The 25,379-nt window shown below is 38.9% G+C and overlaps 2 protein-coding genes and 1 long non-coding RNA gene across 3 annotated transcripts; 1 reads left to right on the top strand and 2 right to left on the bottom strand.

The window, feature by feature from the left end:
* Positions 1-2,306: 2,306 nt before the first annotated feature.
* On the top strand, positions 2,307-14,983 carry lactbl1b (lactamase, beta-like 1b). Its single transcript, XM_068711770.1, has 6 exons — positions 2,307-2,412; positions 3,477-3,577; positions 5,375-5,532; positions 11,440-11,687; positions 12,579-12,684; positions 14,005-14,983. Exons 1-6 carry the CDS (start codon positions 2,307-2,309, stop codon positions 14,981-14,983), a joined length of 1,698 nt encoding a protein of 565 aa, XP_068567871.1.
* Positions 9,122-9,587, bottom strand: LOC137873570 (uncharacterized). The gene is made up of 3 exons (XR_011103247.1): positions 9,442-9,587; positions 9,312-9,345; positions 9,122-9,220 (listed from the first exon to the last, which is right to left on the bottom strand). It is a non-coding gene; the product is annotated as an uncharacterized lncRNA (long non-coding RNA).
* A 1,353-nt stretch (positions 14,984-16,336) lies between the features above and the next one.
* nmur3 (neuromedin U receptor 3) lies at positions 16,337-25,107 on the bottom strand. Its single transcript, XM_068711768.1, has 3 exons — positions 25,068-25,107; positions 22,735-23,656; positions 16,337-17,712 (listed from the first exon to the last, which is right to left on the bottom strand). The coding sequence occupies exons 2-3, from the start codon at positions 23,576-23,578 to the stop codon at positions 17,294-17,296; spliced, it is 1,263 nt and encodes a 420-aa protein (XP_068567869.1). The 5' UTR covers positions 23,579-23,656; positions 25,068-25,107; the 3' UTR covers positions 16,337-17,293.
* Positions 25,108-25,379: the final 272 nt, after the last annotated feature.

The raw sequence follows: 25,379 nt of genomic DNA, 5'->3' as shown, positions 1-25,379 counted from the left end.
TGTGTAATTATAGAGTAAAAGGGGAGAACAGCCACACATTATATATTACAGCCCACCGTTACTGTGAATTGGTTGTACAATTCATCCCCACTCTCTGGGAGAAACTACTGCCTTTGGTAGCATCAAATAATATTCACTGTCGGTATAATCCTTCCAAAGGTGGGCACTTACAGTTTTTGTTTACGAGTGTCTCTTATGGCACCGCGTTATATCAGAGCCGTCCACGCTGCTGCAGCAATGAGAAAATATGCCACAAAAATAATCTTGCCTTCCTGTTGCTCTCACCTCCTTCTGCTCTACTTCCACATCTGTGGACCTTCTGGACAGAGAGCAGCATCACCAGATCTTTTTATGACATCAACCTGTTGTCTTACAGTAATGGAGCAAAAAGCAAACATCTGCAAATTATGTGCAGAAGATATAACTGCTTAATTTTTATTTTTTTTATTTTTATGTAACGCTGCAGAGAAACCATGGGCAAGGCGGGGAGTAAAGTCCTGAGAGAAGCCTCAGTGGACGGGGTTCAAGCCCAGGTAAACAACAACCATCTCACACACAAACAACTCATGCCTGCACACATGGACACAAAAACACATGCAGGAATTGAACTAGCAAATCAATGTATACTCACTGGGCAAAAGCAAAAAATGTGTTGAACTAAGAACACATTAAACTGCTGTGTGTGTATGCGTAATTCTGTGTGTGTGTGTGTGTGTGTGTGTGTGTGTGTGTGTGTGTGTGTGTGTGTGTGTGTGTGTCCTGACTGGTGAAATGGGCCAGCTGCTGTGCTCTCCATTTATCACAGGTTATGCAACCAGGATCATCCACAGCTTGCTTTCACACTTCATTTTCCCACATCGCATCATGATACCTATAATCATCAACATGTATTACTGAGCTTTGGACAGGCCATTAATATCTTGTGAATAAGCTGAGCAAAGGAATGATAGTCACTGGATGTACTATCAGTGGGTGGATATAAATTATATTCAGGGTGTGTTTTACTTATATAAGCTACCCAGTAGAAGTTAATCAAATCTGCTATCAGGTTGAGTATAATATAAAATGGTGTGATATTTTCTGGAAATTCAATTGAAAAAAACATTTATAGATACCTGTTCTATTTTTTTTCAGTGCTTTTTATCTTGAGTGCACAAGATTAAAATATATTTCAGGACCTTCAGGGACTTTTTCAGCTAGGGAATTGAATTAAATACATTATACTTCATGGAATTTAATGCAAAAAACCCTGTACATCCCATTTTCACATAAAGCTTTCCTACTAATGTATTTTTGAAGTTCACCCTACACTCAAAAATATGTTTTGCCTATTATTCCTTCACCTAAAGATTTAACAAAAACAATATTCAAACACTCTTGTATGTTTGTGCCGTCTGTTTGATTGCTGGCAGCGGATTGAGTGAAGAAGTTGTTGACAGCAGTGCATCTCATCCTCGGTCATTATACAAATTCCCCTCAACATCCCAAATTGTCTGTCATTCCCTCACCCAGTTGATCCACACTCGCTGCACCCAAGTGATTGTACTTTTCAGCTCATGCTCCGGCTAAAAGGCGCAACGTATCACCCCATCTCGACTCGTGCTGGTCGAGTGGGTGCCATCTTGGTCAGCCCGTGCGGCTCTGTGGCGCGCTCCACAAGGCGAAGGCAGGACTGAAGTGAATTGATTCACAGGGATTAGGGATTAAGACTTCCCTGGGCGCTTTGGTGGAGTAAATCTGGGGATTATGATGTCAACGGCCTGTGGCTGCAGGAGAGGAAATTGAATTGTGAGGGACGAGAGCGCCAATGGCCCAGGATTACAGCACAGTCAGTGACACATCAGAGATGGGAGTCCGTGTCTGTGCCTTTTTCCCGCTCAGGAACACCTCCACAGGACACCATTTACTGCCTTTGGGCTGTAGGAATAATTTACATTTTGAGAATTAACTCAGAGTAAATCTTTAGGATGTTGAGTGTGCAATAAGAAGATTTCTGTGTCACTGGTAATCCAGTCCTTCCTGCTCTGGTCTGTGAAGCATCAGGTGGTGAGTACCGTTAAGTGCAACAGGGAACAAGGGGATAGGGATTTGTGACTTCCTTTACAACTAGAATCAACAGAAAACATGGAAGAGAATATCTGGTCAGAGAATCCACAAACATAGCAAACACTTTCAAAGGCTTAGTGCTAACCTTGTGCGGTGTGTTGCTGTGTGTTTTATGTGCCTGTCTGTTCGTATTCAAGCCAACTCCTGCTGTCGCTGCTCCTGCTCCCGTTAAATTTGAAGGACTCACCAAAACCAACAAGATGAAGGTGAAATGGACCCAGCTGGGTTTGGTGTTCTTCCTCGTTTTGTCACTGGTTATGACTGGATGCTTCTTCTGGCAATATCAGCTGCCAAAACTTTTGCCAGGTGAGAGCGAATGCTGTTGGTTCATTACATTCAACACTGAATCATAGCCGTTAGCTTGCAGCTAAAACTGTGGATGCTCCTTTTTATCTGATCTGACGGCCACAGCAACAACCGATAATCTCAGTTCCAACGTTGATAATCAATATATTATTCTCTCATAATTAAGAAGCTATATATCTTATAATTAGGAGATAAAACAATTTCTTAATCGAAAGATCTTTATCTTGTAATTATGAGATAAAGCGTTAGCTTGCTAAAATATTAGCCCATGGTGGTTTGTGCAAGCTGCGTGTGTCAATAATTACCAGCATCTTAACTAGATCTCAGTAGGCTGTGTCAGTTTAAACATACAGCAAGTTGATAATTTTTTATTTGTCAGACGGTACAAGTTGAATTTAGATATGAAAGCCTGTTTGTGGTTACACATTGAAGTGTTTTTAATTGTTGTCCCTTTAATCCAGAGAAATCAGTATAAATGTCAAATACAACACCGGAATACATTATGTACCAGTGGTGCTTTAGATCAGGGGTTCTCAAACATTTTGGGTTCCGGGTGAGTAAACTTTTAAGGGCTATAATCTCTACTATATATGAATGTAAATGAGAGTCACATCAGATGATAGTATTAATGGGAAAAGCACAGCCCCACAGGCTCCCATTTGTATTTTCCGACATGCACTGATTCATCTTTTATATTTCAAAAAAGACATTTTTCACATATAGCAGTCCTTTAGAATGAAAAGGCAAATAATGCCCTGAAGCCACAATGAAACATGTTGAAATATCATATTGTTCGTCCAGAGTTCACAGTGTGAACAGGCAGCGTCTATCATATATCCTAGCAAATTGTATCTCGTTAGATCAACGGGGTTCATCAGGAAGCGGAGAGAATCAATGAAGCCCCAAGCCATCCAATTATCTCGCATTACACTGGCCTTTGTGCCGCAGATACATTATTCTATCAAATATGAAGTGGGAATTTCAATAGCCTATCCCCCTGTGCTTCCTTTGCTCTATCACTCTCTTTCCCTTTCTCTCATTTCCCACTCAACGCCCAGATGAAGGGATGGGTCACAATGCCAAATCAGAGATGATGTGTCCTCGCTTCCCCGAGCCTCTGCAGCTGGAGCATCCGATCCCCGGTCTGAAAGAGGCCCTGGAGAAGGTGAGATGTGCCGTCCATCAAGCACAGACTTAAAACTGATGTCGTATTTCTATCATGACCACTGAAGTCGCAGGAAATTTACAGGCCGACCGCGGTAATCCTTCACACCAAATGCCATTGCAGTTGACAGAAGGAGATTAAAGATGTAGTGGATGAAATACTGAGCAGGAAGCAGCAGTGTTCCCAGTTGATCAACCACATGCAATGACATACATTGACACATCAGATCCCAAAAGAGCAACAATGTGCACATTGAGGGCTTAACTGTGTGTAGTGAAGGAATAGATGAACATCAGCCTCAACATTTGACTCATTCATTTAAAGTTGAGCAGCAGTTTGCCAGTTCAATTACAGTTTCTAGTTGCCTGTACTGAAAAATTAAAAAAAACTTCTTTCATCTCTTCAACCAAACACTTGAAGACAAACTGAAAAATGAGAATCAAGCACATTATATATACATTTCTGTGAGAGGGATCTTTCGCTCATTTCTGCCTTGTGAGCAAAATTAAGAAAAATTAAATCTCCCTTCCATTAGTTTTGAAGAATAATTCTGTTTAACCTGCAGATTTAACTTCCCATGCTAAAAAGCATTGATTTCTCCTCGTAAAGATAGCAATACGATTTACATTCTGTGCTCGTCAAACTAATATTTTTTGGCAAAGTCGGACATCAAAGAAATTGCTCTGGAGCTTCATATTCCAGTTAATAAAGCACCCGTGTCAAAGTAAAAGCACACAGAACCAAATATAAAAATAATTGGAGGAAGTATATTTTAACTGCGATGCTCATTTCATAAATCAATACATGCAGGTTCAACACAAGCAACATGGCATGTCAGTATTATTTCTACCACTTTGTACACATCGTGTGGTTGTTATCAACACGTCAAGGCATTAAACCACCAACACATGTTTTTATGCCTGACATAATTAAAGAACTGTCTGTCCTGCAGTGGTGGAGGAAGTGTTCAGATACAATATCACAATGTCAATATACTCCATACCAAGAAACAATTCCGTATTTAAAATCCTACTTAAGTAAACTACAGAACTAATATCAGCAAAAATGCACCTGAAGCATCAAAAGTGAAAGTACTTTTGTAGAAAAGTTGCTCCTGTGACTGATATATGATGGTATTGGATTATTAATACTTACGGAGCATTTCGCTGTTGTAGTTGGTCGAGGTGAAGCTAATTTTATTGTGTCTATACGGTTTGGTATTTTCATCCAGTGGTTTCCAACCCAGGGGTCCTGTCCCCACAAAAGGGCCACAAGATAAATCTGGGGGCCTTTTCTTCTTTCATGTGAAAGATTGATCAATGCAACAGAAAAGAAGAAAAGAAGAAAAGGCCAATTTTGTATCATCTATTCTCTAATCTTTCCTTTTTTGTGAAATATTGGAAAAGTTATTTAAAAAAAACAACTAGTTTTTACTAATTATTTTTGTAAGGTCAGTGTTATGATGCTCTTTGTAGCAGTAATCAAGTACTGCAAATGCATTTAGCTTGAATTGATATCCAGTAGGAGTTCATGATTTCTTACCTCCTGAATATTTTAGGTAGAGTGTAACCTTCCCCAGGGCCCTTAACTTTGGTTTTCAGTGTGAGAAGATCAATACCACTCTTGTGTGTATGCTAAACACGTAGCTACAGCCAGCTGCCGCTTATCTTAGCTTAGCATAAAGACTGGAAGCAGGGAGAAACAGCTGGCCTGTCTTCCTTATTCTTCACAAACTTCAATCTAAAGTAGACACATTTTCTGAATTGACTCCTCACATCTTGCTCGGCCTCATTCCAGGTGGACTTTGTTCTTCGGCAGAGCATCAATCCCATCAGTCTCCCCTCTCTGTCAGCCATCGTGATCTTAAATGACACAGTTTTGTGGACCGGCAACTTTGGAAAAAGGAATGCCAGCGACCCTCTCTCGGGACCCCCCAATGAGTACACAATTTACAGGTGAGTGCTTGATGAAACACAGCAGCCAAGATTTTGCATTTACCAAGGTCAGGAGTGGAAGTCCCCACCAATAATAATAATAATAATATCAATAGTCATGATAATTATAATAAAACTACGAATCATAATCATAATCATAGTAATGATAATGTCTAAAGTTCCAAGCAGCGATGCACATGCACATCACATTACCGTACGTCGAAGGTACTGGCAAGACGCTGGTTTATTTAGATTGTACTGGCCAAATTTGAAGAGGCTTTTTTGTACGTCTCCACATGTTACACATATCAAATTTCATACAGCATGAAAGTTAATTATTAAAATTAAGCAAGCAAGCGAGTCATTTTGTAACACCGAGTATATGACCCATAAAATATCAAACTGTTCGCCAGTCCTAATGAGTGGGCAAAGTTATGTTTTCGAAAAACTTGTGCCCCTCAAAAAGGCGATTAATTGCATAGAATAATAATAATGACAATAATAACAATAATAATAATAATAATAATAAAATTAAAATCACGATCAATCAATTCAGCTTAATAGAATGAATAGAAGCCACTAAAAGTACAGATAATGAACTAGAATAAAATACCAAACAATAAAAGAATTTTCAAAATGAAATACAAATTTAAACCAATAAAGGACTTTAAAAAAAAGATTGTTGTGTGTCAGTCAATTATATATACTGCTTTGATTTATTATTTTCTTTATTTAAATGTCTCTATTAACATCTATCTATTTGTGTGTCTATTTCCCTGTTTATTACCACATTGCAACGTTCTTAATGTTTCGTTCCTGGGAAATTACAGATCTGTAAAGTAAAGTGATGCATGCTTTATTTCCCATGAAGGGTTAAAAACAGTTTCATCTATTTCCATCCTCAATTCTGGTGTAGAAATACTTTATCGTTTTTTCAAGTGTCGAATGTAAACTCCTCTCAAGGTCACTAAAACCCAAAATTTCCACCTGACCTCAGTATCATCAACAGTAGTAGTACTACAGTCCTGTTTATCACTCCTCAAACACCTCTTTTATGAGGCTCTTCTTTGGTGCATTTGTTTTCACCATTTCTTTTTAGGTGCTTATCTCTGCCCATTCACACTAAAGTTTTCTTTTTTCTCTTTTTGATAATGTTGCTGGAGTCTGAAACACAAAACAATTTTTTTGTCTAGTGTGCAGAGGAGGCAGTATGTTTTCATTATGGGATGAACTTCATTACATCACTTTAATTCATTGTAATGGGCATATAAACTCGGAATATAAATATCTTTCAGCCAGTATACATCTGCACCGAAGTTCCTGACTGATGTTTAATGGATGTTGCAGCATGATGGAGCTCATGTTACCCCGTCTGATGATTACTCTAAAAAGGCTAAAGTAACTACTTAGAGTGTGCTACAACGCAGGAAGGGAAGCAACATAACAATCCCCCTTCCAAGGGAAAAGAAAGGGACAGAATCACACAGACTGACCAGACAGCATTAGCAGGGACAATTCAGCATGTACAAGACAATAATGCTGCTGCTATGGTGGATTTTTTTTATCACTACATGGATGTGTGAACACCACAGTGGAAAGAATCATGTAGGTTGATCAATGATTAGACAGTTTTCTAGTGTGAGAATTAACCTGTCTGTCTCTCAAATTCCAGAAATCATTTAAATCTTCTCTATATGTAGGGCCCTCTGATAGGGTAAAGGGACATATGATGTGGGGTATTCCCTGTGCTACATATCATTTTTTGTTTCAACAGATTTAGACCGGAACTCTGTAGCAGAACCGCAGTTTGTCAAGAACTGGCCGACATGAAACCAGTTGGATTTGGCAGTTAAAGTTATTTATTGTAAGAATAGATTGTTTTGATAAATCACAGTTCCTATAGTTGATCACAAGTCTGGTGCAATCAATAGACATAAAAGAGGATAAGCTGTCCACACAAAATGAAAGAGTACCCAGGTGAAAAATAAATATGCTAAATATATTTAATCTTAGCATACTTGAGTATACTCGAGTATACTTGAAGCCCTACTAATCATCACTATACTTAAAGAGTGCTATTTTGGAACAACTTATTTTGTACTTAGTAGATTTTAGTTGTGATTAAATACTAGTTATGGACAATTTGAAGTGTATTTAGTATATTTTTTTGTGCTAAATTGGAACAACTTAAAGTATACTTGGTACAATTTAAGTATATGACTGTATGTATTAATATACATGCTGATAGCCAACTTAAATTATACTTTTTTTGTGTTTTAAGTATATTTGAAATATATTAGGAGTATTTTACAAATATGTAAATATTACAATATTAATATATTTATATTGTGGTAATAGTATACCAAAAGTTATACTTTTGGCTTATTCCAATTACTAAGAAAGCACACTCTTATTACTATGCTATATTACTTTGTACACTACATACTTATACATCACAATATTATAAATGCATTACCAAATGCTGAATGAACTTCCCAGATAGTAATCAAACACTTTATTGAAATTCAAATATATTCTTAATATATTATATTTATAATAGTACATTGCAAATACACTGCCAAGAATTGTACTATTTGCAAATATATAAAATGTACCAACATCGTAAATCTAACAATTTGCAAATTAAAACTTTAAACAATTTCAAATAATTGTAATATAATGCATTTTTGAGAAATATAAGAAAAATATACTTAAGAGAGCAAAACATGTTCTGATTTAAGTTTACATGGTGCATGTATTACTAAACAAAACAAAAGGACCATGTTTCAGATTAAAACACAGAAGAACACTGAACCATCAAAAAGAATTGCACCGCTGCAGACTCTCGCTCACTAAATAGAAATACAAACATGATCCACGTTATGTTCCCTAAATAGAAATACAAACATGATCCACGTTATGTTCCTTTCTTTTGGTTGAACTGCTCGTTCATTTCCGTCTGATGGCTGCTCGCACGGCCGAGGCTCTCCTCTGCGGAAACTCTTGAATAACAGCGTCTGTTAAGAGAAGAGACGAGAGATGATGTCACAGCATATTCATACAACATTTTCTTCTATTGTGACTACACAGGAAATCCTGTTAAACCAATATTATTTTTTGAACAGTAAATCAGGATTAACTTGAGGAAATATATCAATATGATATGCTAATATTCCTACCAGTGCAGGTCAAACATATTTCATCACTGGTGGTGTGTTTACCACGAACATGTGATCCTGCTGCTTTATAAATCACAGAAGCCTTAAATTGTCTACATACGACTCAAATTACCTACCTGTATTGGCCTGCACTTTGGCAATGTCCAGTTGTCTTTTAGGAGGTCCCACTTTCCCAGACTTCCCAGTCAGGGTGGACACTGGAAGGACCTCCTTTGTGAGCTCCTGGCAAAAAAGGGTCATGCGTGATCGATGAAGCAGCAGAAAGGCCCTCTTTGAAACTGTCACTGTGCTGCCAGCCAAGGGGTGCTGTATATGAGAGAACCAATGGAACACATTAATATTCAGTTGGAAGATCTCTACCTACCTATTAGGAATTGATAGACATTATTCACATATGAATACGACGAGCCGGATCTTCCTTCCAGCTCCTCTATTGCTGACGACCATCATTATGTTGCCTGTGTATTTGTCAAGCTGTGCCAGGAACGTGGCTTGACCAAAGTGGTTATACGCATGAATTCTGCATTTACCTGAAAAAAACAGTGAAAGAAATGTTGTATTGTTTTAGCTTGCAATCTTTAAACAATTCATACCTACTTCCAACTGATTTTCCACACACACCTTACATTCCCATACGCCCATTCACATGTTCTACCTAAAGGAGAAAAAAAAACAACAAAGTCAAGATAAAACCAACTATTGCTTAGTTCATATAGAACTTATCAATGCCATCATATGTCATGTTACTCACCTACATTGAGAAGTTGCCTGGACAAGACGTGATCTACTTTGTTGATTCGGCCCCGTAGTGTTGTACCTGAAAGTAAAGGAAAATATTACAAGGTTAGTTTTCAACCAGAATGACAAATAACCAGCTGCAGAGGTGCGTCTACCTGATCTTGCATTGTTCATATTTTAATGTATATTATTCCATATTTAGTTGTCAATACACCAAATCACCATTCCCTGCATATGAAACACTAACATTAATTGGCAATAAATCGGATTTATTTTATTTATTTTTTCAGGCCACCGCAGTATTACGAGACACTTATACTGTAATGTCAACCAATTGTGTAAACCTCTCTGCAGTTTAGCTCGTGCCGAACTCGAGCAGCAGGTGCTAGCCGGTTAAGATGTAGGTAGCCTGTGTTAGCAAATGACGCAGCCTGAGCGGCATTAGCATAACTGGCTATAGTCTAGATAACCATTAGCAGCAGAAGGGCGTTCCGCCTCGGGGCATCGTGAAACGAAGCTTAGCATCAGGCGCGGGTTGCGACAAGCCACGCAGTGCACGACAACCAACGTTGTTACCTTTCACGCGGTGTTTCTAGCTAGTGCTGAGCCAGATAGCAAATGCTAGCGAACCACGGTGTGACTATAGCCACATGGTGGAAGTTAGCTGTTGACGCACACAGCCTGAGAGGCATCAGCTTGGTGAGCAGAGTGTTCTCTACCGAAGGTCCTCTGCTTTGGAAGCAACGTCGCGACGAAGCCCGAGTATTTCACAATCAGCGCAACTATGCTAACGTACGGCTTTGTACTACAAAAGTACAAAGCCGCTAGCTCGTGCTAACTCACATAGCAGGCCATTCTACATCCTCGGACACGTGCTGACCTAAATTCACCAACCTCTCAAATATAATTGTCAAAAGAACCATATCCGTCTTCGTAAAACAAATACTTCTAAAATAACATGTTACTTAAGATGGCAAATGATTGGACTTACGCAGAGCGTCACGTGATGATCCAGTCACGTAAAGTTTACTTGATTCGTCTACATTTAGGTTATACATATTTTCAGGTTATTGCATATTTACGTAATGTTTAAGTGTTTGAATGAATAAACTTTTGATTTCATACATTTCAGCTACATTTTACTTAAAAATATTATTGAATGATTATGAGTGTAGCTATTTGTGTACTTTATACAATTTTGATAATTTAAACAATTGGAAAGGTTATAAAGGGGCTTTCGGTGCATCATTCTTCTAATACACATAATCAATAATAATTAACATTTTCCTCTAGAAATATACACATAATGTACTGAAATATAAGCATGAATAAGATGTACTAAAACGGCAAGATATCAAAATAGTTTAAAAATGTGCATCCGGTGCATTTGTTTCAATGGTAATTTAGAGCATACATTTTGAAATATAAAAAAAATATGTTTGAAAACAAAGTTCAAAGAAGTACATTTAAGTAATTGCACAGAACTTTCACTTAAAGTATATATTTTTTATAATATATTTCTTGAAAGTATACTACAGTACAATTATTTTAAAGTGTGTTAAAAGTTGAATTTTGAAAATAGGTGAAAGCGTAACTTTTGTATACTTTTTATATATTTACAGAAAGTACAATTCGTTGATAGTATATTTGCAGTGTACTATTGAAAATGTTAAATACAAAAAAGTACATTTTTTTTTCGCCTGGGGAAGAAGACCTGAAAACTAGCGATTGAGACCATAAACTCATGTTTACAATGTTTACTGAGGTAATAAATCAACTGAGAAGTAGTCATTTTCTCATAGACATCTATACAGTCAGACCTTTTGGCAACCAGAGGAGTCACCCCCTCCTGGCCATTAGGAACATTGCAATTTTGAGACAAATATCACCAAGACAAGTCCTGGCGAAACACGATCATAGAGTTTGCAGTACAAAACAAAACAAAGACACTCATGACATATTTTCTGTCAGATTAAAAATCAATCACATTGCTGTGTTATCTGTCCTTCAGAATTGCAAGCCTATCAAAAATCTTCCCGACCTTGATGCTGTACAAACTGTGGGAGGATGGGAAGATCGGCTCCCTGGATGATCCTCTGGAAAAATATGTGGAGAACTTCACCATTAAAAATCCTCTGGGGAAGACGCGAGACTCTGAGCTGAAATACGTGACAGATGGCCTGATATTTCTGGACAGCGGGGAAGTTCAGATCCGCTCCTCCTCCGTCACTCTGCGCAGGATGGCCAGCCAGCTCTCAGGTAAAAACAGAAGGTTATAGAGAGTAACGTAAAATTCAAGAGAGCCAACTTCTGTGATGTGGCTGTTAAATCTATAGTTCAGGCAGTTAACTTGATGTGAAAAAGCATCTTAAATATGGGATTTATTGTAATGCCGGTGCTGCTATAAACCCAAGGGAGCAGATTTATTGAAACAAACAATAAAAGAGGAAGAAAAAGAAGAAGAAGACGTTGCTGGTATATTTGACACATCGTTTTCTCTGATCAAAATGTGTGTTGAATATAAACATCCAGGTTGCAGTTCCTTTGTATTTCTGAAGTTTAAAGATTAAATTTCTTACTTTTTATTTATTGATTTTAAAGCTGAAACAATCAGTCAAATAATTAATGTTATAATATATTGTGTTTTTATGCAACTATCAGGATAAGTGTCATTTTAAGCAAAAATGCAAAAACATATCATGTTGTATCTGATATCTGATTTAAATATCTCTGGGTTTTTGACTTTTGGTCAGACATAAACAGTAATTTCAACATGTTACCTTGGCAAAACTGAGATGTGCTATTACAAAAAATACAAAAAATAATCTTCTAGTTTGTATGTATAGACTGAAATGGATACCTGCTACAGAGACATTTGAGCTGTTCAGATAATTATCATGCTGGAGTCAAGAGTTACATCCATATATTGTCACAGCAAACAATTTTACAATTGTCGTGCATAAACAAGCTTTCAATCTGTAAAACTACACTCTGTGTAATGAACTAAAATAAAAGATGAACTGAACCGAATTTGTCTCGTACCAGTACTCTTCAAATAACCACCTGACTGAAATAAAACATGAAGACATATTTCATTGAGCATATGTCTTACGTTTTTTTATTTAACACTTGTATCGTGGACTGATACAGGCCTACCCAGGAGACTTCGCGCCACAAGTCTGCTTTGGAAAGGAAAAACACAAACTGCAATCAATCTGCTGCAAGATGATGTCCTTGTCGCAGACCCAGGCACCAAGTAAGATTTGTTATGCTGAGTTGATTTCAGTATTTCAATATGTACATTTTTAGTTTGCAAACTTTAAATTGTGTAAATGCATGAATTTGGCACGGGAGGGCCTTATCATTTGCTGACAACAACATATTTTGTGTAATCTGTCTGATAAAATAAAGAGTTTAACATTCTGGGAAATATGCCCAACTGCAATCAGCGCAACTATGCTAACTTTGATGAGAATATGAATAGAATTTATGCATGGTAAACATAAACCTACAGCCAGCAGCCAGCCTTTGTCCAAAGGAGAGAAAATCCATCGATCAGCGCCTCAGAAGTTCACTCATTAATATTTTTTGTGGTTCTATGTTGAATCTCAAAAACCCTTTTTCGATTTTAAATCATTGGTTTTCATGCAGGGATTAATTCAGTCAAAACTTGATTGCATTTGAAAAAATATGTGCCTTCAAAGTATATGTGCCCTGTCAAAGTAGTGCTATGAGGTTGGATTTTACAGGGGCTGTGATAAATGCAAATGCCGATCCCACTGTTTTGAATGCATAAAAAAAGTATTTTTTTACTCAGATTTTAAGCATATAGTGTTTTTTTCTTTATACTATGACAGTTTTCCTAAAATTAGATTTAAAGTATCTCAATATATTGAATCGTAACCCCTGTGTCATGATACGTGTCATATTACCAAATTCTTGCCAATACACAGCCCTACTAATTATCATATTTTTGTTTGTTTAATCCGCACAAAAAGCAGGTAAAAATGTTGTGGTTTATAGGGGATGTGTCCCGGACTCTTTCTTAGCCAGAAGCAGTGACTGCCTGAAGTCTCACCGGTTATTTATTTAGTTTTATTTATTCTATTTGCAAAGGACTATGTAAAATATTAAACTTGAATGTTGTCATTTAATGTATTTTATCAGAGTTAGTTTGAATCGTATTTTCATCTGCAGTTCCAACCCAAGTTGTCAGTGCTGCCAGCCACATAACCCATAAAATCCACAACTTGTCACTTTTACTTTTCAGTTCTTGCACAGATGAAACAAACAATATATACTGCGTTAGTAAGTTTTAGAGGGGCTGGTAGGCAGATTGGACGGGGCCAGGCTAGCTGTTTTCAGTTTTAAGTCGAGCTTCAATTAATCCTACAAATAGTAGTGGTTTCAACCCTAACCGTAAACAACAAAGCTATTGAGCATAATACCCAAAATATTGAGCTATTTCTTCAAGATAGGTGTTAAGTTTGCAATTGTAAAATAGTTTATCTAATTTTTTGCATCAACAACCAGATTTTTTAAACACTCTCCATCTCTTTCACTTGCTACCTTCCAGATGTCACTACAGCAACCTCGCCTTCTCGCTGCTGGCTCACGTGATGGCCGAGCGAGTGGCCGCCATTGATTACCAGCGGTGGATCACAGACAACATCCTGGACCGGCTGGGGATGGAGGACACCGGCTTCGACATCACCCCGGGGCTCCAGAGCCAGATGGCCGTGGGCGTTTACTCCAACGGAAAGCCAGCCCCGCTCTATGACCTGGGCTGGTACCGGCCTTCGGGTCAGATGTTCTCCACAGCCGCAGACTTGGCCAAGCTCGCAATGATGCTGCTGGGCGCTTACCACCGCAAGATGCTGGAACCAGACTCGTTGAAGATCATGCTAACCCCGCTTTTCAGGTGCGATAAGGACTACTTTGCCAACCGTACTGGGACGCCATGGGAGGTGAATGAGCTCATGGGCTACGAGATGGTGCGAAAAGATGGCGATCTGGACGGCTACTCTGCCACCTTCTCCCTTGTACCCAGAATGAAGCTCGGTCTGGTGGTGCTTATGGCTGGCAGCCGGCCTCAGAACCAGGACTTGGTCACCAAGGCCTACAACCACATCATACCAGCCATAGAAAAAGCCTTCAGGGAGGGCAAGAAGGTCCTTTATCCTCCACCAAACCCAGAACCTTACATTGGCTTTTTCACCTACAGTAACATCACCTTCTACGAGATAAAAGTTGGGTCCGACGGAGTTCTGATCATGCAACAGTTTGGGCCTCAGATTGAGGAGCTGATTCCAGAGAAGTACAGGACAATAAAGCTCAACTACCTGGTTGACCGGGTGTTTAGAGTGGTTTTTGAAAAAGAGTACCCTTGTGTTTTGCGAGTCGGGACGGCCTCAGTGTCCCTGGAAGCTCAAGATGGCCAATTGTTTAATTTCTACACGTTTGACAAGCACGGTTTGTCCCCTGGTTTTGATGCACCGGGACTGAACACATATAATGTGGTCAGAATAGCCCGCAGGCCATCCTTCTCGAGCTGAACTGCAATGATGCTGCAGCCTAAAGTCAACTTGGGATATGTGAAGGACTGTAAAAAAAAAAAAATGGGGCTTTGAATATTGAAAGACCAAATGATAAAGTCTGGATCATTTTGGCGATCAAAGATGGGATTGTGCTCTTGATTTATAGAAAGCACAGAGAGGGACGGCAATATGTAAAATGTCTTGCACAGAGAAGTAATTACTTTTTATGTGAAATGATGTGTATGACTGTCCTTCATTAGGCCTCCCACCTGAACATTCACATTATGGTGATACGGTGCATGTGTTTTTCCTGCCTTCAATTAAACCGCTGTTACATTGTCTCAGTCTCTTCTGTCCTTGAGTTTTGCGAGAGAACACAGACTCACAACAAACTCCTGTAGTGGTTATCTACATAAATATTTACATAGATTTCCTTTTCAATTCTTGGACTATGATTGCAGTTCCATGAATGAATCAGCTCATACATATTCATCATTCATTGGTTTGGGGGGAAATAATGTTTAATTTCTTTGTGTTACTATGAATTAACTAAGCTTGCAGCAGGTAGAATCAGGACTTTAAAGCTCTACATGAATATCCATCACTTCTATTTAAATGCAGATGTTGCCACGGAATGGAACTGCTGATTTAATTTCAAGGACGCGCAAAGATGCAAAATATTGTGGTGCCCAAATAAGAGGCGATAAAGGACAGAGAGGCTTTTGGTTGCCTGTGTGAATCATTGCTGTTTCGTAAATGGACTCTAATTTGTCTCAACCCCTAACACCAAGAAGAAGAATACACTGCTCTGACTGCAGCAGGAAAATGACAGATTCAAGCTTACAAAAATAACCCATATGGCCAAGGCCGATGTTTTACCGCTCATATTAGAATATGTGTCTGAATATATGATGGAAATGGGATAGATATTGAAAATGTACCAGGTGCAGCGAGTAAAATTGAGGCAATGTGAAGAAGTAAATATACTGTGTTCACTTCATCTGGCTGTGGATGGAAATATTGAAACTGCCATTCAACTATGAAATGCTATGCTGTCAAGGCCCACAGATTTAAGCTTATTCTGATGGATGGTTTGGAGGAAAAATGCAGTCATGGCTCATGCAGTATTGTAATCCAACAAAACCAACGTGTAAAGTACGCCCATTGTTGATTCTCTGCCTTAGTTGAGGCTTGTTATTTGAGATAAATGACAGGCTTATGCAGCCTTCCACAAAGCAACAATCATACAATACAATCATGATGATGATCTCTGCATTTATATTTCAGTCATCAAAGAAACAGAACACAAAGCTTAACCAGGCATTACGATGGGTATGAAAGATAATAATAGCTACGTGTGGACAGCTTCAACATATATTTATTTTAAATCAGGCATTTCACAATAGCCAAAATCATTTTTTTTGCAAGCACATTGAACAAGGGCTGACCATTCAATCAAATATTGTGCATGAGAAAAATTAGAAAATCTCAAGTGAAGTATTACAGTCTTTGTTCACGAGAAGAAGCAGTTGACCTGTTTTTGCTGCCCGGCAACATATCAATTTTCCAAATACAAAAAACCAAGTACAACATGCATCATTTAGATCGGATTGGATTGTCCCAGTTTCCCTCTGGATTCATCTTCTAAGGCATACAGCAGTCACAGAATAAGACAGTAGGTGAAATATGCAGGCACTGTTGAACAATATTATTCATAACAACAAACAAACAAATCAAAAGTTCACGTACAAGCTATTTAATGACATGTAAGTTTAAAGAAAGCATTCAAAACCTTTGAGAAACAGCTTCACTTTCTCGCAGTGTTAAAGGAGAATATCAATACCACTGGAGCTAGCAGACAGTTAGCTTAGCATAAAGACAGGAAACAAGGGATATGAATCTGCACCTTTAAATCTCACTAATTAACACGTTATATCCCTTTGTTTAATGCGTAGAAAGTGTATAAACGTCTTTTTGTTCTCATGAAACCCAGACGTGTCGTTTTTCAAGGAAACGCAAGTGAGAGCGTCTCTAGCTTCACCACTTGTTTATATGATGTTGGGGGTTAGCATCGTCAACCAAAATCCCATTTCATTGCTTACATTTATGGAACTGTTCCCCAGTTCAAAATGAGTAAGAGAAAAGAGAGGGATTTTTATTTTTAAATACTGACTTATGATGTAGCACTTCACATAGGTATTTTAGCATGTAACCCAAGATAAATTCATAATTAACATGAGACATGAAAATGTATTTCATTCCACTGTGTCCAAAATGTCCAACTATGGTTTCTCTGTTGCTTGTCAGCTTATTCAAATCTAGTCTAAGTTAGAACACAGAGGTCTCTTTACATGCACATGTGAGGATTGCAGTGTCCATGCTTGGTTTCATGTTAGGAGACAGCAAAGGGATGAAAGTGTTGGAGTCCTTCCCTTCAGCCTGAGCTCTGCCACTTGAGACAGAGGGTTCCACTAAAATCTTAGGGAATGGCGGCGAGTCTCTGACAGAATTGTTATCCTCCGTCTGGGAGCAAACGAGTTCTCGGAAACACTCCCTGAACCGCGTGGAGAGCAGGCTGTAGATGATGGGGTTGACTGCAGAGCTGAGGTAGAAGAGGATGCCCGACACGATGTGGACGTACTGATAAATGTTGTACATCAAATCGGTCCACTGGCTGATGGAACTCCACAGGAGCCTCTCGATGTGGAAGGGCGCCCAGCAAACTCCAAACACTGCCACCACAATCGCTAGAGGATCAGGCCAAAGAGAATGAGGCGGATTAAAATATATATATATTTTTTTTGCAGGTTAAACACTTTTCTTTGTTGCTGCCATTGGTACCCTTATGGGCAAGATCAAATTAGATGAAGATACTGGAAAGACAATGGAGCTAAATGCTATAAGAACATCATCCTACAATAGACACTAGTGGGATCCAGATTTACTACAACACCCTGTTTTTGGTATGACAAATGAGCAAAGTTTATCCGTAATAAAAAACGATAATATACACTTCAGTACACTTGTGGGTTTTGTTATAAAGACTTAATTGGTGCGACCAGTAGCTTACGGTGGCTTATATTTGCTGATGTTGCCAAATTTTAGATAAATGTTGCTGTGTAACAAAGTCAGTCTACTGTAGAGCTGCAAAATGGCCATGTGGACTATGTCCATGTGGACAATGGACTAAATTGGTGCCTTTTCTGTTCCCAGAAAATCACATGCATAAATATGCATGACACATATCTGTATAATGCATTATATTATCAAGCAGTAATGAGTGTGCTCCCTAATTGCAATTTGAAGATAAATCATGTAAAACATCAATGAAAACTACCTAGAACATAAAAATAAAAAAATGGATTTTAGCCTGTCCTTACTCTCTAACACTAAACTTCACCATGAAATATAATGATTATTCTCAATTTAGACAAATACATTTTCTCATCATACAATTCATAACATGACTAATACACATTTAGTCATGTCCCTGTGTTTTCACTTAGCCCTGTTACCCTAACACAGGGGTCAGCAACCTTTACTATCCAAAGAGCCATTTTGCCCTATTTTCCACCAAATAAATTTTGTCTGGAGCCGCAAAAGCTATTTGATATTACAGCTATAAAGTTTTAAATATAGTTATATTATATATACAAAAAGTATAGTTAGTTGTATTTATGAAAATAGACAAAAAAGACAATTATTTACATTTTATTGCTATTTTACCTGTTATAACAATATCAAACTCTTATGAAGAGGAGAGTTTGCTGCAGCAGTTGAGAAATCGCTCTTTTTCGCTCATCTCCAGCGAGATACTTTTCAGCAAATGTTGAGTGTTTGTTCTGGAAGTGTCTTTCTACATAAAATTTTTTGCACATATCAAGCATACAGGTAAGCTGGCATTGTTTGCAGTGAAAGCAAATGAATACGTTCAGAATTAAACTCTCTATTTTCCTCGATGACTTTTCTTTTTTTGGATTTATCCATTGATAGTTTACCGAGGACGGGGGTCTGCAAATCATGATTAGCCACCTGCAGGGAAAGGCGCTTGACAGCGACGTAATAGGATGTCACATTTTAGTTGACAAACTATTAAAACATTTTTTATTTTCAATGACACAGTATAGACGAAGACACCCACGTTCGCTACTTGATTGGTTCTTAGCAGTCACGACGTGTCCTTCCCTGATTCGTCACACCCCTGTCACGTGACCCTTACCCGGAAATTCACAAACAACAGCCTTGGTTATCTATCAACTACCAGGTTAATTTAACATGGACAACTGATTACAGGCGTTGCTGACCTTGTTGTCTTTACTAGCAGCTGTTGTTCAGTTAAAGTCTGCATTTCTGGGGAGGAAGCAGCTGTTAATGGAGCGATTAGTGAGAGGCGTGTCCAGCAGCGTTATCAGACCTACGCAGCGGACGTCTGAAGTCAGGTTAGCGGCTTTGAGCAACCAATCTACTTCCTATTTACACCAGCCCCACCCGCATGCACAGTGTACGTGAATAGTCATGTGATATTCGTTTTCAGGCGTTGTAGTCTGGACGGAGATGGTCTCAAAAACGATGCTGAAACGCCGCATGGACGGAGATCGTTTTTGTTTGTTCAAACTTTTTTTTTATTAGTGTGGATGTAGACTCAGGCAGCCGCAACAGAGGGAAGAGCCGAGCCGCATGCGGCTCTGGAGCCGCGGGTTGCCGAACCCTGTCCTAAACCTAATGAAATAGTTTTGATACATTAACCAAAGGATACTTTCCGGCAGAGGCAAACTTGTTCCATGTGCAGTCAATTTCTGGAACCAGTGTAGCACAAAAGTGGAATTAGCGAAATAGCTAGCTAGTTGCAAATGAATAAAATTAAACAACTTAACTGCTTCGTCAGCACACTCTTGTCACAGGCTATTGTCAGATGAGTCGCAGTGTGTGCTCATTTTCTGTAACCAGTGTAGCATGAGAGCATGGTGGAATTAGTTAACTAGTTAACCAACCAGCCAGCTGCTAAATAAAGGAAAATCTAACAACTTCATCCACGCCAAACTCCCTTCTCCACGTTCTTGTCACAGCATAGGAAAGCACATGGCTGTAGCCAGATAAGCTGCCAATCACAGAATAGTAGAACTGGTAGGTACTAGCCAATCACAGCACAGTAAGGCGGGAACATTCTTGGGGGAAAATAACACCTCCTGAGGGCCATTGGAAGACCAAAAAGTTCTCTCACTGCTATCTCCACTTTAAGATGCAAAGTGTTCTCATGCTACTGGTATTGATGTCATGTAGCTACATTGCATGCATTTGCTCATGCAAAAGAAAAAACTCAGTCCTTTTACTTTCAGTCCTGTATCTAAAAATGTAATTTTGAAAAGTCAAAATGTGCAAATGGCACCAACACCGAGGAATAGCCCAAAAATGTCCATTAATCAATTTGTCGATTGGCAGAACATTTATCAGCAACTATTTTGATCGACTTGATCCTTCACTGAGAATATCAATTAATTGAGAAAATAACCGGCAGATTATTCAAATAGTCAAATAATTGTTTGCAGCCCTCATTGAGTTTAACTCACTCTCAATCAGGTTGCTTAATGTCTTTGAAGCAACTGACTTGTTGCCACTCCTTTCCACAGTGGCCGCTGTTTAGCAAAAGCAGTGTTATGTCACTTTAACAGCCACAATATATCCCCCGAAAAATCCCACACATCCTTTAAAGGTGCTGTGTGTAGGATTTGTTTGCATGTAGCAGTGATGTTGCAGATTGCAACCAAATAAAACTTCTCCTATGCTCAGCATGTAGACAAACTACATTATCCAATGTGAAAAGACAAATGACCCTGTAGAAACAGGGTTTGGTTTGTTCGTTCTGGGCTACTGTAAAATCATGGAAACGTAAACACAGCGATTATTATTTTTCAGGTGATTATGCACAAAAGAAAACATCCTTATTAATATTATATTCCCTTTAATATACCTCCCTAAATGCTTCACACTGCATCTTTAAAAGTTTTTTTTCGATAAATATGAGAAGATCTAATGACATTTACTTTACAGGATAAAGCTGGAATAATATTGTCCCATTATAGTTTCTTTTTATATTGTCTAAAAAATAAAACTCAGCACACAGTGCATAAAGTCTTAAAAAAATATGGGATGGTAATTTCACTTTAAGTGTGGCAGATAATGGCGATAAAGCATTCATTCCTTTCCCCTCTTAATAATCCATGCAAAATGCTCTCCGCATGATCTCACTGATGGAGGTGCAGCAGGCTGTTTGGCTGTTTACGATGGTGGGCATATGGCATCAAGCTAGCTGACTTTGCTTTGTTGGGAGCTTATTGGCTCATCACACATTGAAAGCTATTCATAAATGTGAGTGGCAAACATTTGACGCTTAGTCTCTCTTTTACCAACAACAGAGTTTGTGAGAGAAGTTGTTTCACTTTTTCCCTTGGAGTCGAGCTAAACGGTTGGGTAAAAAATCCTCTTTTTCTACGTTCTTTGGCAGAATCACATTTATATTCGGATTCATCTTGTTTCAGCTCGTCACTGAATCTACAGTATATGATGTTTAGACTGAGTGAAATATTCAAACCCAAGATGAAATACCTCGTACGATTTGTACATTTCATGTCTGTCTGACATGTACTTTTGGAGACTTTTTGATCTTCACAAGAGCTCTTACAAGCAGTTGTGTAAGTTTCAACACAATGAGTTCAAACTCAAACCTATGCTAACATGTTGATGTTTTTGCATACAATGTTGACTTTGTTCTCCATCTTAGTTTAGCCTGTTAGCGTAACAAACAAACAGCAGTATGTTAAAACAAGTATATTATTAAAGTGGCAGTTGTATATTAATAGAGAGAAGATGTGCAAGGATGTGTAACTAAGAACTTGTCCTGGGGATGCAAGTGTCTGAGACAGTGGGGGTCATGGGCTTTATTGATGAACCCAACTGCGAGCACCAGATTCCGTTTAGCAAACAGCTCATTTTACTGCAGCATGGTTTGACAGTCTTCCCCTCTCAGTCCTGGTTCTTTAAAATGTTTGCTGTTTTAAGTCTGTTATCTGTGTTTTTATGTGGCTTTCATGTACGCTGCAGTCTTGACTAGGAATCCCCTGTCAAAGAGATTTAAAATCTCAATGGGAGTATCCTGGATACAGAAAGGGTGAAGAAAATCGAATTAAAGAAAATTGCAGTGGTGGACCCACTAACTGCATGTTGTCTGTGTTCAGATTTGACTGACAGTTGTGTTTCCTTGGCAATATAATCAACTATTTTTATAACAGTAAATTGGCTGTAGAAATACCTGACCGATCAAGACCATAAATGCTCTAACCTTCGTGGTAATGTAAGATTTCATCACTTACATTAAGAGATTGATTCAGGAAATATGTTTTCATGTCCTTTAAGATGACTCATTGCAATTTAATACCGCCTACTAAAATCATTTGATGATGGATATAATCTAGAATGAAACTCCTCATACAGAAAAGAAGGAATCAATTAATTTAGAGTAAAGAGCCATACAGTGGGGGTAGGTGGACTGTAAGAACTACATAAAACCTCATAAAGCCCCAATGTGACTCACTCCAGAATATAAATTATCCACACAAAGAATTGACAGTTCTCTGGTATTATTTGCTCTGTGTTTTCCTGCCTTTAGGCACATGCCTTGGCATTGATATCACAGATTAGAGGATATATGCCGCCCAACCATGACAACATTTCACGGTAATAGTCATGTTTTCTGAAGAGACAAAATAACTCACAGAGCATCTTGTTGATCTGTCTTCTGCGTCCGTTCACACTGATCTTCCTTTGAATGATGCTGCTACAGTTCCTTGCCAGGTTCCCGCTGGGCTGCCGCCTTTCCCGGCACAAGTGAAGGCCCATCACCAGGTACAGCACGCTAATCACCATCATGGGCACAAAGTAGAAGCACACAGTGGTGATCTGCATGAGCATGTTATAGATCCACAGGGGTTTCAGCACAGTGCATATAGCCGACTCCTCCATTCTCTCTGGGAGGTAGAAGACGCCGTGCAGGGAGGTGTTGGGGATGGCACATGTCATCGAAACCGCCCACACGATGGTGATGACCCGCTTGGCATGCTGTTTGGTCGACAGGTACCGCGTTTTGAGCGGGTACACCACGGCTATATACCTCTCCACGCTGAGAGCCGTGACGTTGAGGATCGAGGCAAAGCAGACCGTCTCGAAGAGGAAGGTCTTGAAGTAGCAGCCGCCCTCGCCAAAGGGGAATGGGTAGTTTTGCCAAAGATCGTAGATCTCCAGAGGCATCCCGAACAACAGCACAAGGAGGTCCGACACGGCCAGGCTCACCAGGTAGAGGTTGGTGGGGTTTCGCATCTTCTTGTGCTTTGCTATCACTGCACATGTGAGCAGATTCCCAGACAAGCCGGTGATGAAGATGAGAAGGTAAACACTGGTGACGGGGAGGAAGAAGGGAGATCGTTTTGGACCCAGGATTTCGAAGAGGTTGACTTCCATGAATTGGTCATTGGTGTAATTCCCAGTGGCGTTTAGCGGCATACTGGTGTTGTGGAACAGTGTGGATGCATTCCAAGAGGAGCCTTGCAGCAAGAGCTCCATTTCAGAGAGGAAAACTGGAGGACCAACGAGGAGATGTCAACACATCCTGTGCCAATTTCAGGGTTTGTTCACCACCTGCTGTAAAAGGAGATAATAGAAAGATGAAACAAAAAGTCCCACCAGAAGAAGATAATTATTGGGGTTAAACTTCAGTTTAACATTTCTTCTTTTTCTCGTTTCACAAATCACACTTTTAAACTTAGTGATTCACATAAACTCCCGAACTTGAGCTAATTATATATTAAGGGCTTTAAATGTTTTTAATCAAGCTTAAAATCAAGGATATTTTAAATTAAACCAGAAATACATATCACTATAGGCAGCAAATATTGATTGTTTTAATTAATCTTCCCATTACTTTCCTGATTATTTTTTTGTCTATATAACGCATGGCATTATGTCTTGTTTTAACCAAACATCAATCCAAAAACCTGAATACATTAAGTTTGCAATAAGATATGAGTCAAAAAAGAGGTACTCTTCATATCTGGGAAGTTAAATGAAGAGAATGTGTGGAGTTTATGCTTGAGAAATCAATGAAACAATTAATCAGGGGTGACCATGGCTAAGTGGAGAGCAGGGACGCCTATCAATCAGAGGGTAGGTGGTTCAATCCCCAGCTCCTGCTCTGCTAGTCTCATGTCAATGTGTCCTTGAGCAAGACACTTAATCCCAAAATTTCTCCCGTAGCTACATCTACGGTGTGTAGATAGATACTGAATTGTAAGTCGCTATGGACAAAAGCATCTGATAAATGACTCTAATGTAATGTAATTAATTGTGAAATGCATTTATCAAAAAGCTTAGCACACATCTATTTCAATATTATTTTGGAAAGCAACTACTTTATCATTGTTATCATTGTATTATCATTACAAATTCACTTTTTTATTTTGAAAAGTAGAAACTGTTTTCTGTGAGCTAAAGTATGCAATTATGCGAACAAGGACACTGCAGACAGAAACTGCAGCAACATCAGACCTAATTTTGTCTAAATTACCTAATTATTAGACCCCTTAAGACAAAATACATTTTCTGTTGGTCATGAATTAGGAAGAATAAATTGAGTGAAGAAAACAAATTAACGTCATATGCAAATTATAATTCCCCCCTGCCTGTTGAGGATCATTGCTTTAACTGCCTCACTAATATGGTGGAAATCATTATCATCAAAAGACTGACTGTTACGCTGGGGTGTAATTGGCATTACACACAAGGCAGATGCTTTGACTTCTTCTCGAAGGTTAATTATGCCCCCCACATTTCATGCATCACCCTGCAAGTCCAAGGTGTCAATTATTATTATATGAGGACTATCGTTTAGGAATATAAGGTTCATTTAATGTCAGTTTGTCAAATAATTAACAGCATCCGTCAAAAAGCACACACAAAAAGATGTAAATACAACGGCTACGGCATATGAACTTCATCACATATATAACATCCTATAATTGTTGTTTAAAATATTTACAATAGAAATAAACCTCACCTTGACGCTGCCGGTGTGCGACCCGCTTCTTAAAACGCGCTCTGATTATGTTCGTAAATGAGGAAGCAAAACTGCGCAAATGAGACGAAGAATACTGCAGAAAATAAATCCAGCGAATGCAAAAGTTGTTGGACGCGCTTCCGGTCGCTACAGAGGAGAGGAGACTGGAGGAGGACGTGCCAGAGAATAAACCGGTGAGATGTACAGAAAAGAGGTGGGGGAGGTGGGGTGGGGGGGGGAGAGAGAGAGAGAGAGAGATCACGAGGTCTGCCCAATTGATTAAGCCTATAGCCTACATTGAAATGAAAGGTT

The sequence above is a fragment of the Cebidichthys violaceus genome, unplaced genomic scaffold, assembly GCF_023349555.1.
Source record: "Cebidichthys violaceus isolate CVI_PGR_0920_01 unplaced genomic scaffold, fCebVio1.0.p SCAF_17, whole genome shotgun sequence".
Classification (NCBI taxonomy): domain Eukaryota; kingdom Metazoa; phylum Chordata; class Actinopteri; order Perciformes; family Stichaeidae; genus Cebidichthys; species Cebidichthys violaceus.
Note: the sequence above shows the minus strand (reverse complement) of the source record. Positions and strands in the feature narration are given on the sequence as shown.

Bases quoted from the DNA above. Each gene is read 5' to 3' on its own strand.
- lactbl1b (XM_068711770.1), top strand. From the start codon at position 2,307: ATGAAGGTGAAATGGACCCAGCTGGGTTTGGTGTTCTTCCTCGTTTTG. The intron at 3,578-5,374 runs GTGAGATGTGCC...GCCTCATTCCAG, and splicing joins TGAAAGAGGCCCTGGAGAAG to GTGGACTTTGTTCTTCGGCA. The intron at 5,533-11,439 runs GTGAGTGCTTGA...TCTGTCCTTCAG, and splicing joins AATGAGTACACAATTTACAG to AATTGCAAGCCTATCAAAAA.
- nmur3 (XM_068711768.1), bottom strand. From the start codon at position 23,578: ATGGAGCTCTTGCTGCAAGGCTCCTCTTGGAATGCATCCACACTGTTC. The intron at 17,713-22,734 runs GTGAGTTATTTT...CTGATCCTCTAG, and splicing joins ACAGATCAACAAGATGCTCT to CGATTGTGGTGGCAGTGTTT.